The sequence below is a fragment of the Athene noctua genome, chromosome 17 (genome assembly GCF_965140245.1).
Source record: "Athene noctua chromosome 17, bAthNoc1.hap1.1, whole genome shotgun sequence".
Lineage (NCBI taxonomy): Eukaryota > Metazoa > Chordata > Aves > Strigiformes > Strigidae > Athene > Athene noctua.
The window spans coordinates 97,758-110,218 of NC_134053.1; the positions used below are offsets into that span (position 1 = coordinate 97,758).

A 12,461-nucleotide genomic window follows, 5' to 3' on the forward strand; every position below is an offset into this window, starting at 1 on the left:
AAATTTGTCAGAAACGCAGTTTATATTATAATTTAAATATACAGCATGAAAGTTCATAACATGAACTTTTCAAAAATATATAACAGTACGCCAGTCGAGAAGGTACTATTCCTGAAACATACAATGAAAATCACATTACAAAACGGAAATTAATTTCCTAACAGCCTATAGACTACTCTGTCCAGTTCTGGGCTCTGCAAATACAAGACCTTGACCAACTAGATTGAGTTCAACAGAGCACAACCAAGATGCCGAGAGAGCTCGAACATTCACAGTATGAAGAGAGGCTGAGGGAAGGGGAACGGCCTTCCCAGCCTGGAGAAAAGGTGACACGTGGAAGCAGGAGGCAGCTAATAGCAGCATTCTGGTATCTGCATGGTGATTACTGAGAAGATGGAATCAGGCACAGTGGTTGGTGCACAGTGGGAGGACAAGAAGCAACAGGTGCAAAGTGGAGCAAGAAAGGTTCGGGTCTGATAGAAGCAGAAATTTTTTCATGGTAAAGAGAGCTAAGCATTCATTGGAACAGACGACCCTGAGAAGTCATGCAGTCTTCATCCTTGGAGGTTTTCAAGGCCAGACTGGATAAAGCCCTGAGATGCCTGATCTGACCTCATAGCTAAACCTGATTTGAGCAGGAGACTGGACAAGAAAAACCTCCCGCAGTCCCTTCTGACCTGAATTATTCTATGATCCTGTATCTTATACTCTCATGTTTTCTGAAGTTTGGCCCCGTGCTGCCATTGCACATCCTTTTCTTTACCTGAATACCTTTCAAATAAACAATATGCTCCTAATTATTTTTTGACCGCTGGTCCCTGTTTCACCACATCTATACCAAAATTATAGGCAATTGCAGTCCTACATGATACTACTGATACTGTTACCTAGGTCTGAATAGCCCTGCTTCCCAAAACTCACCTGTCACTATTGTGGACTCTATTCTGTCCTTGATTCATCTACCCAACTATAATTAAGGATATTCTTATGCACCGATATTTTACACACCAGATCAGCAGAGTACGCCTTGCGTTCTTCCAGTATCCCCTAAAACCCCTCCATCATTTAGTTTCTGTTCTGCTAGTGGAACAGATAGTTACACTGTAGCTGTTACTGCATCAGCTCTGTCCTGCTTTCCTTGACAGACTATCCTTGTGCTTCTGCAGTCTATTTCACTGCTCTAACATCATGCCACCATTTTCAATTATACCTTCCTCAGAATCTCTTTTCTCTCTCGTTTGCAACCCTCATGCCCGCATATACTGTGGAATAAACATGCTTTCGCAATGTCTCATGATCTCCTGAACGAAACTGTACTGTCAGCATCTGTTCTTTATTGTTCTTCTTATTGATAACTGGTTTAAGTTCCTCCAATAAAATTAAAACATACACCTTGTGTCAATGACCCTGTGGTGTTGAACTTTGGAGCAGAAATGCTTGTAAAACAACAAACATCTCCTTCCATTTCAGAAGGAGCTGATGCGTGGGAATTGAAATAATTGAAATAATGTGTGGGAGTTCTACTAACTACCTTTCCCACCCCCCTCCATCTTCTCCTGAATCAGAGATGACCTCTGACAAGGAGCATCTCCTTTGATTTGTTTTGCTTCAGTAAGTTGCAACAAACCTTTGAACAGTGAGAATCTTGTTTATTTCTGGACACGTGTTTCTATAAAAGGCTTCTTCCAAGAGGCACGAAGGCTATCACAATCAGCCATCCTGAATCATCTGGACAAAATATGGAATTCGTTGGCATAGATATTTCTTTCTTCATTCTCTTCACCATCACTGCTCTTTGGAATGCAGGTGAGTGACTTCCAAAAATTTTGCTGCTTTTAACTACAAACTGTTCTGACTTCTGAACTTCAGAATACACACATCAGTAAGAAATTACTGATACCCTTTGTACAAGCTGAAGCGAAGGCACACAAGCTGGCTTTTGCCAGCAGTGTCATTTTCAACCTCTTCCTTTGTGATTTCCAGTAGGGAGTGGATCTCTTCTGTAAGTAAACAGACAATCTGGAGAATGCAGTAAATATTTTTAAAGACACAGAACAACTTTCTAGCTCCCTATATCCAACAAGCATTTCTACCTCCATCACAGGCAGGTTTTCTGGTATAAAAAGGCGGCTGACTTTTATTTCTGTCTCACTACCATTCCTGTTTTATCCTACCACACACCCACATACTATCCCAGGGTAAAGGAGGAAAACCAACAGAGAGAGATTTTACTACCTTTTCCTTTTCCTGATCTCTCCATCCTACCAAAAAAACCCAAACAGCCCTCCCTGTCCCCCTACTCCATACACAAAACAACACTCAGCAACATTTTCTCCTCAATTCAGCAGAAGCTGACATACCTGGAACTACAAGTGATTGCTCTTCAGCCCCATGAGGGGTGACCGTAAATTATTTCTTCCTCTCCTAGTCTTGTTCATACATTGTTAATGACCTTTGAGGAGCAGATGAATCCAGCAGCTTTTGGGATGCAGCAGATTTCTCCGTCTCAATCTACTAGAGTCAGATCTGCCATACTGTCAGATTCAGGAAATTCCTCCTGTCTCAGTTCCCACAGATGTGCATGCTGCTGTTCCCATTTGTAGGTCCAGCCAGTATGGAGGCTGAGCCTGTATTGCAAAGAGGCAGATACATATCCTACACCTACCACATTAACACAGCCAGCCACACAGCTAACACGGAGCCATGCTTTTACTGGCATCCAAATAAACACAGACATCACTCCCATAAACCTGCACACCACTGAGTTCCTTCTCTCCAGCTGATCACAATGGAAGGTGACTAGCAAAAACACAAACACACCCTTTCTCTTCCGATTCACGAACCCATCACATTCATAGACACCTTGCATGCTAGTATAGGCTTTAAATTTATCTATTAGCTAAGCCCAGACCCCAAGTCCCTTACATGGTCAACAGCTCAGACCTCAGGCCTTTCTAAGTGCAGGTCTCCTACTGACTGGCTAGTTCATCCTGAAGTTCACTCACAATTACAACATGCATACATGCACACAAACACAAGAGAGCAAGGCGATACGGAAAATAGCATCAGGATTTAATGTCTACGGTGATCAGGTGCTGGGATCAGACAGAGAAACGTACTGACTAGCAGCTTGTTTATGTGTGACTGGGTCCTTTTGTGCTCCCTTCTCTCCATTTTCCCATTCTTGTTCTTCACATTCACCTTGACCCCTCTCTTGCTTTTTGGTTGTATCCTCCCAAATAAGCAATCCTCCCCTACTTACTTTTTCATCACTGGTCCTGCTTTTGCTACATCCATGTCCAAATTTAGAATTTCTGATACTTACTTAGGTCATCTCACCATTGCATGGTATTATTGATATAGTTACCCAAGCAGTGTCGCCCTTGCAAGACCCCACTGCCCCAAAGGTCCTCAGTACTCCCAGTTGTCTGTGCAGCTCATCCATTTCACTTAACTCGCCCTCAAACGTTAGTGAAATCTAGCTGTTCCTCACAGTGTTACTGTAAAATCTATCAACTTCTCACTGTTTTATTTGTGTTGAGCAGTTTTTTGTGTCTTGTCTGGTAATTATTAACTCATGGTCTGTTCAGCTAGACATCACCCAGGCCTAAGCCAAGGACCTAGTCATCTGTCTGCATACCTAGTTATCTTAACAGCTATCTTGTTAAGGTTACACTCAAATAAAATGCACAAAAGAAAGAACCTGCAGGGCGAGGGGGGGATTCTCCCCCTCTGCTCCGCTCTGGGAGACCCCCCTGCAGGGCTGGGTCCAGCTCTGGGGCACCAACAGCAGAAGGACATGGACCTGCTGGAGCGGGGCCAGAGGAGGCCACGGAGATGCTGGGGGGGCTGGAGCCCCCCCTGTGAGGGCAGGCTGGGAGACTTGGGGGGTTCAGCTGGAGCAGAGAAGGCTCCGGGGAGACCTTAGAGCGGCCCCCCAGGGCTGAAAGGGGCTGCGGGAAAGGGGGGAGGGACTCGTCATCAGGGGGGAGGGATAGGACAAGGGATAACTGGCTTAAACTGACAAGAGGGAAGATTTAGGTGAGATCTGAGGCAGAAATTCTCCCCTGTGAGGGGGGTGAGGCCCTGGCACAGGCTGCCCAGAGAAGCTGTGGCTGCCCCCTCCCTGGAAGGGTTCAAGGCCAGGTTGGACGGGGCTTTCAGAAACAATCTAGTAGAAGGTGTCTCTGCCTGTGGCAAGTGTGTTGGAACTAGATGATCTTTAAGGCCCCTTCTGACCCAAACCATTCTATGATTCATTCTATGATTCAAATTTCAGTAGCTGTTCATAATCGCATGTTGGAGCACACTTTGTCACTAATGTTAGCGTTCCATTCATCCAAAAGCGTTAGCCTTCCATTCTCATTGATTCCCATGTAGGGTTGGCAGTGATGAGACTCCATTCTGGTTTAAGACCTACTCCTAGAAATAAATACAGTTAGTGACACTCACCGAGGGGCTACTCTGGAGATTTATCTTTCTATTGGATGTAAAAATATCAATGGAGTTGGTGAAATTACGTGCTGTCTGGGAGGTAAATAAGTGTATTTTTCTATTCAAAATGGAGGAACTTTAACAGGCAAGTGATTACAGCCTTCACCTAAATACATTCCTGAACTAACATAAACCAGCTTACTTCATTATTTACAGTAGTCCTTTAGATGATGTACTTTTGTTTCAGAGAACATCTGGAAGAGTTCAATAACATTCCTGACTATGTCTTTTTCTTCCTTTAACAAGGTGCTCAAGATTCTTGCTCACACCAATGTGGGGAGCTGCTTGTTACCTGTTCTTGCCAGGTGACATGCCAGTCCTTGGGAACTTGCTGTCCCGACTATAAAGAATTCTGTCTTCAAATTTCTCCACACTCAGGATCTCTGATGGGAGGCAAAGACTTTTTGATTGAAAACACAGCTTTTAATGCCTCTTCTGTGATAACGTGCAGGTGGGTCATGATTTTATATTCCTCTACCAAAGGGAGGTGAACTTTTCTAATCTCTAATGTCTGACATGTAATTACCACAAAACAAGTCTAGTCTATACAGGAGTGAAAATTTACTTTGTAAAGCTGTCAGAAACACACGAAGGTTCTGCTAAACCTCACCCACAAGGATACATATTGCCTGTATTTCTACACAGGATCATTTCATTTAGGTCAAGTTATTGTTCAACACAGTCATTACTCTGCTAGTTCTTCCCTTAATATATCAAAACAGTTTTCAAAAAGTGCTTTTTTTGGGGGCTCTTTGTTGTCAATATTTTTTTAGCATTTCCATTTTGTGAAAAAGCAGCATTCATTTCTTAATCTGAATGAGAAAGCAACAGGAAAGAAAAGTAGGTAGGACACCTTATCTTTTTCCTGTAAAACAAAGCAGTGGATCCTAAGCAGTCAGCCTGGATCACACACTTTGGTACGTGTGTCACACATGCAATACATAAGGTACGCTGAAGTTTACTGACCCTGATGTCCTAACATTCTTTGCACAGATGGTTCTGAGTGAGATTTTGGAATCCTTCCCATCTGGATAGCAGCACCTGAAATAGTTTTTAGTTCTTCACTGGGAAAACCTTTAACTCAGGCATTCATTCTATAGAACACAACTGTGTACTTTGCATTTCCTGCACAGCTGCATTATCAGAGCCTATACAAACTTCAGTGCAGACAAGCAAAGGTACTACTTCCTAGCAGGCCTCAACTTCCTACAGTACTCAGAAGAGCTGTGCAGTCACCGTGCATCAATCCCGAAGAGTCATGGGTGGGATTACACTTTAGTGCACTGGGCAAGAGACCTAACTGGAAACAGGCGGTTAAATAACGAGCAATGACTTCTGAGTTAATCTTTGCAACAGAAATTCTAGAACAGCACGAAATTACTTTTGTTGTATTCACAGGACTTACCAGCAAAAAAACCCCACAAAAGCAGAAATTTGCAATGCCTGCATATCATGGTCAACATTAGCCATCCTGTAATCCTATTAATCCTGTAACATCACCTTTGTCTTCCTACTGTCCTTTTGTTATTTGTTGCTAATTTATCATGCCCCCCTCCCCCCTAGTAATTAAATAGTAAATCTAAGGCTTGCAGATTGCTGTGTATTTGTGCAGGGCACAGCAGAACCCACACTGGTGTAATAAGCACAAAGTACACATGAATTTTTTCTGTTTATATTCACTGCTACAAGCAAAACAGCCACGGGACTTGGAACGATCTACACACGACACAAGGTTGCTTAATGAAACACAACTGAGACATTCAGAATTTTCTTTCTCACAGTGGTGATGCTGAAAAGTGTTTTCAACATCAACAGGTTCAAGCAGAAAATCAAAACCAGTGGCTATGTTGCTAAGGATGGAAAAGCCCACTGCATCTCCCCACTGCTGTATGAGACTGGTTTCATCCCTTTTGAAGTTTCTACTGATGATGGGCTGACGTTCCCATACTCCGGAACTTGGTTATCAGGTTACTTACTTCAATCTACATCTCCATGGATGCAAGATTATATAAACCTTTTGATCACTCTTCTTCTTCCTTAGCAGGCTGTTTGTCCTCAGAAAAGTCACTCTTGTTGCCCTCATGTTAATTTGTATTTTGAGAAATGAACTATCACAGCAATTGAGTTCTGCTGCTATACAGCAGCAGCGGTGGCATTAACTCATACAAAGTCCTACTTAAAAATGAGGTTGACCAAAATAGTACCCTTTTTCTAGATACTTCTATTGGAAATTAACTGCATCGTGGTGTTGTCATCTAAGGACTACAGATATTAGTAAGGATTGTATACTCTCAGCTTCAGCTTACTCTTTTATATCATGCATCTCGTTCGAAAACTTACACAAGGGAAAAAACGCTAAATCTTAAATAATATAGCGGCACCTTTTCAGAGCTATGAAAGGCAGAAATGTCAATAATCTTTTTTTTTTTTTTTTTTTTTTCTGTTCTGTAATGCAGTACATCACAGCAGAGTTTTGGATAGAGAAAAATGCACATTGGTAAATGAGACAAAATGGCAATACTATGGGACCCCCAACACTGATGGAAACTTAACTCTTACCTGGACACACCAGGCACTTGCAGCAACCCATATCAACATAGAAGTCTGGGGATACCAGGAATCAGGTAAAGTAACACTTTTCCTACCTGCGCACAAGCAGTCTTCACACGTGTAACTTATGTGCAGAGCTCTGCGCAGCATGCGGTCACTTTCACTGATGCCTCAAGAAGAAATCTGCAAGTATACCTTATGACAATCATGTCAGCTTTTCCTCTTCATTTACATATGGGTGGAGACATCTAATTTCAATCCTGTGGTAATTGTTCTTTTCCTGTGTCCAAACCTATTCTCTTCCTGTATGTGACAGGTGACAGTTACTCAGAAAACTGGCTGGCTGAATGGAAATATCTTTACACCTTGGCAAGAGAAATCCCCAATACTGGAAAATTCTCTTTCGTTCCTGTACCTGCTAAAGGAAATTACAGTACATGGGACTTTGGAATTTTGAGAATTACATCCAGCAACTATTCTGATGGGCAGAGGCAAGTACATCACAACATTCATTTATCCTAAGTACCTTATTATTGCCTCCTGTATTAAAGCTGCTGTCTCCTTTGTGATGTTTAAAACTGGGACTCGGGTTCCATTTCACATGAAAAAATGGAGAGAATTGGAAGGGCAGAAGCGAGAAAAACTCATGGGTCGAGATAAAGACAACTGACTAAGTAAAGAGGGGCACAGGCACAGAGGAAGTAACACAAAGGCAATCGTTCACCACCTGCCATAAGCAGACAAATGTCCAGTCTGTCATCCAGTAAGGGCTGCTTTGGAAAATCTCCCCTGCAGTTTTATTGCTGAGCATGATGGTCTCCGGCATGGAATATACCTTTGGTCAGTCTGGGTCAGCTGTCACAGCTGTGTTCCCTCCAAGCCTCTTGCCAATGCCTATCCTACTCCCTGGGGGGCAGCGTGAGAAACACAGAAGACCTTGACACTGTGCAACCAGCTGTTTGGCAACAGCTAAAACATTGGGGTGTTATCAGCACTGTCTTGATCACAAATCTAAAACATGGCGCTGTATGGGCTGCTATGAAGAAAATTACTCCACCCCAGCCAAACCCAGTACTGTCAGCAAACTAGGATCTGCTAATTTCTTTTGTCACAACTATGGAGGAGGTCCTGAATGTCAAACTTCAGTCACTGCAGCCACAGGCCTTCCTCTGCATTTAATTTGTTTTCAATTTTGTATGCAGGCCTTTCCATTCCCACAAATATTATACCCAGTTCCTTTTATTTCATTGTATATTCCCCATGATTTTGGTGATTTACCTCTGTAAGTGCTCCATACATATTCTAAGCTTGCACAGATATTCCTTCCTAATTTTTCCATATCTGCAGTTTTTGATATAGAAGGTGTAGCCCCTATGAATATATAATGTCACCTCTTCAGTGTTAGAACATATTACTAATACATCAGAACCTTTTTTAGCATTTAGGAGTCACTACCCACAGAAGGGTAACGTTTTATCTTTCTAGAGGTTTTTTTTTTATTACACTTCATGTTTGATATTTCTTCGTGGGTGGAGAGCAGAGTAGCCTTGGGACATTTCAAGAATTCTGTATGGTTTCTCCCCATCTATTGCCATTGGGCCTGATACTACTGGAGCACGGGGTTACGTTTTGTTAGAGAATACAGATGTTCTTCATTCTGACCTAAACGGAACTATGATGTGAAAAAGCATGAATAGAAAACCTGTCTCTAAGAAGATCCACATAAGCCAGAATCACAAATGCGAAAATGTATTTTGATTATTGCATACTTGCTGCATGTTTGTCATGTCACCTTCTGAATTAGAAAATTTTCATTTGCTGTAACTTTTTTCAGGAAAAGAAATTTTCAATTTGCAATGAAATAACAACTCGCAAGTTGAAAGATTCTTCATAATTATTGTTAGTGATTAAGACAGTGTTACTGTCAAAACAGTACTTGTTCAGCTATCAGATCTATTTCTTGGCGCTTGTTTTTTTTTTTTTCCAGCAACGTTCCATCAGTCTGGAGCCAAGAACATGCATTGGCTTGGCACCTTGGAAACGACTTCAGAAATGACCCAAATGCGTGGGCAACTGCAAAATGTACAGAATGGGACAGAAAGGAGGAGAAGCTTCCAAACTTTATAGAAGAAATTACCGATTGCCCTTGCACCCTGGCACAGGCAAGAGCTGACACCGGCAGATTCCATGTAAGTTACTAATTAACCCCTCTGGCTTATTAGGGCTCCCAGTAGAAGCTTATGGAATGTCATACTCCTGACACACCCCTGTTCCCTCTCTAAAACTCATTACAAGGAAATGAGATTGTATTTAAACTTGCACAAATAGCACGTCAAATGGCAGAGGCAGATACAGCTTACCCAGGTAGTATGAATAAAAAAAGTGCCTGTAGAACAGCAGATGGAAAACACCTGCAAACAGGGAGGTAAGACAGTAGTTCCAGGGGTAGACAGAAAACACTCAGGGAGGGCAGTGAGCTCTGTGGAGCTGGGAGCAGGGACGACTTCTTCAAGATCTTCCAAGATGGCAGTCTGTGTTTGTAGACAATATCCCATGCTCAAAGAAGCAGGCCACATTTCTGCCTAGTATATCATAATTTGTTGCAAACCTTTCCACCTTGTACTTCAGAGCTCAAGCCCTCAGCTGTAATCTATTATTTCCTGTCTCCTGCTTCCTTCCTCCTTCTCAACTTCACTGTTAACAAGGAACTGACAAAAGCTAGGAAATCAATTGCCATTTAGTCTACACTTTCACCTACAGCGCTGATCTGAGGACCAGATAGGGTAACTTCCTCTCCTATTTATGATACCAAATGGTGCAGTGTGTTCATGCATATAAAAAAAAAAAAAAAAAAAAAGTGGGGTAATTTTTGTTACTATCCTTTCCTGGTTATGAAACTCCAAACACGATGTGTATTTTAAATGATACTAAAACGATAACTAAAGTTAAAAGCATGTGAAGAAAAAATAAATTAGATCTACTGCACTGGCTCTGTCTAAGAACACAGGACAAAAGTTAAATTTAGTCTGGCATGATCCATGTTTGTTATGCACTTAGCTGAACTCCCCGTCTAGCTGCATCTGTTCTTCCAAGGTCTGTTGCAATAAACTGCAAAATGCTCAGGTTAGACTAACACGTTACTCCCCTCACTTCAGTATTAAATTCACTGTTTTTCCTAACATTCATGCTACTCAACACACAGCTGCAACCAGTTCATTTAGACTCTACAAATACGTCAGAGACGAAGGGTGAGGACATAAAAATAGAAAGGACAATGGGGAAAGAACCCCATTAAATGTGAGCATTGATCTTTTTCAGACAGATTATGGCTGTGACATTGAAAAGGGGAGCGTGTGTACTTACCACCCTGGCGCTGTGCATTGTGTAAGAGCTGTTCAAGCCAGGTAAATTTTTTTAAACTGCATTTTTTTAATCACTTGTTCCACCTCAGAGATAGCAGTGTCACAGAAGTCAGAAAGGTCTATGGACTCTCAACTCTCAGGTTCATAGCAACAATTGTTTGCATCTTATTCATGTATTGGACCTCACTGCTGAGATGAAGTTAAGGCCTTAGCTTTAATAAACAATTAATTGCACTGTGTGTGGTGGTTTGACCTCAGAGGGCAACCGAGCACCACGCAGCCGCTCACTCCCCCTCCCCCCAGGGATGAGGAGGAGGGAAACAAAAGACCCAGGAACTTGAGATAAGGACAAAGAAGGACGATCTTATCCTTTAAGGCACAGGCAAAGGACAGACTCATTAGGGGAAGAAAAAAAGCACATACATTTACAACAGACACCAAGAACAACAACATGTAACAGAGTAGGACCACGAGAAGCATCACCACATCTTGAAAACACCTTTGCCCACCCTTCCCTTTTTCCCAGGCTCAGTTTTGCTCCCGGTACCTCTACCTGCTCCCCCCTCAGTGGTGCAGGGATCAGAGAATGGGGGTGCAGTCAGTCCTGCTGCTTCTTCCACCTCGGGGGAGCGGAATTTCTGGCCTTCCTCCCCTGTCCCAGTGCGGGTTCCCTCTCACAGGAGAGAGTCCTCCCCAGGCTCCCTCCGACGTGAGACACTCCCATGGGCGTGTGGGTCGCTCCCGCATGTTGCAGCCCTCCTAGCCCCAAACTAGCAGGGCTTTCTTCCCACAGGGTCCCGGCCTTCTTTGGGCACAGTCACCTGTCCCAGCATGGGGCCGCCCACAGGCCCTGAACTGGGCTCTGCTCTACTGGTGACCTCCATGGGTGGCAGAGGGTGGCCCTGCCATCTCACCATAGGATACAGGGGAGTCTCTGCTTCAGCATCTGCCCCCCTTCTCCTCCCTTTTTCCACTGACCTCAGCGTTCACACAGATATTCTCCTCACAACTCCTCCTCACCACTCCCCCAACTCCTCCCAGGTTCCCCTTCTTAAATACGTTATTGCAGAGGCACAGCTAATTGGCCCAGCCTTAACACAGAGGTGGCTCCGACTTGGAGCCAGGGGAGCTTCGAGAAGCGTCTCACAGGGGCCACCACTGTAGCCCCCTCCCCTGCTACCAAAACCCCTTACCACTCACTCAAACCAGGACACTGTGCTAAACCTTAGAATATCTAAACAAGCACTAACATCTAAAAGAGATTGGATTAAGCCTAATTAAGCCTTTCCTGTACTGGTCTACTTAAGTTCAACAAGTTTCTATTTGCGCTCTTTCTATCAGAACAATTTTAAAGAGTTCATTTAGGTATAAGGCCTATGGAACCTCCTTACTGCCTTGGTCAAAAACCCCTCCCTCCCTCCCCCTCATCTGGTCTAATTTACAAGAACAGAGCAGGGGTGGGGGGCAAAGTCTAACTGGGAGGTATCATCTCTGGACATCATATAAAGCTTGGCAAACAAAATATTTAGCAATATCCATAAAAACACAATAGGTAATCTCTAAATATGAATGGATTTCACAGAGCTGAACAATTACTTTCTTCTCACTGCTTTTCTCAATCAGTCCCCAGTATGCAGCAGGACAGCAGTGTTGCTACGATTCCACAGGGACCCAAATCCTCACACATGACTCCACAGGAGGCAGCACACCTGATCGAGGCCATGACTGGGGTTCACCACCTTTCATGAAGCCTCCCCGGATACCTGGCTTTTCCCATTGGATTTATGACGTCATTAGCTTCTATTACTGCTGCCTGTGGTCTGATAATTGTCACTTTTATATGAAAAGGCGGCCCTCCAGTGACTGCAGGACGTATCGCCCGCCTCGAGCTGGTAAGGGCTCCAGAATTCCATTAAGGAGTGTAGTTTTTTGCTACAGTGTCGGCTTTTAGAATATTTGTATATGTACGTATGTCACTTGACAGTGGTGAGGGCTCAATGTCCTATGGAAAAGTTCCATAGAGGTCTCTCCTGATCTATCAGTGGCAAAATCTGT

At 43.3% G+C, this 12,461-nt stretch overlaps 1 protein-coding gene across 1 annotated transcript in view; it reads left to right on the forward strand.

The window, feature by feature from the left end:
- Window positions 1-1,627: 1,627 nt before the first annotated feature.
- Window positions 1,628-12,461, forward strand: part of SUSD2 (sushi domain containing 2) — a 28,168-nt gene continuing 17,334 nt past the window's right edge. The window contains exons 1-8 of the mRNA XM_074921402.1: window positions 1,628-1,806; window positions 4,741-4,945; window positions 6,310-6,461; window positions 6,951-7,118; window positions 7,361-7,535; window positions 9,032-9,233; window positions 10,363-10,448; window positions 12,030-12,298. Of these exons, the coding sequence (XP_074777503.1) occupies window positions 1,740-1,806; window positions 4,741-4,945; window positions 6,310-6,461; window positions 6,951-7,118; window positions 7,361-7,535; window positions 9,032-9,233; window positions 10,363-10,448; window positions 12,030-12,298 (1,324 nt within the window). The 5' untranslated portion in view covers window positions 1,628-1,739. The remainder of the gene's footprint in view (window positions 1,807-4,740; window positions 4,946-6,309; window positions 6,462-6,950; window positions 7,119-7,360; window positions 7,536-9,031; window positions 9,234-10,362; window positions 10,449-12,029; window positions 12,299-12,461) is intronic.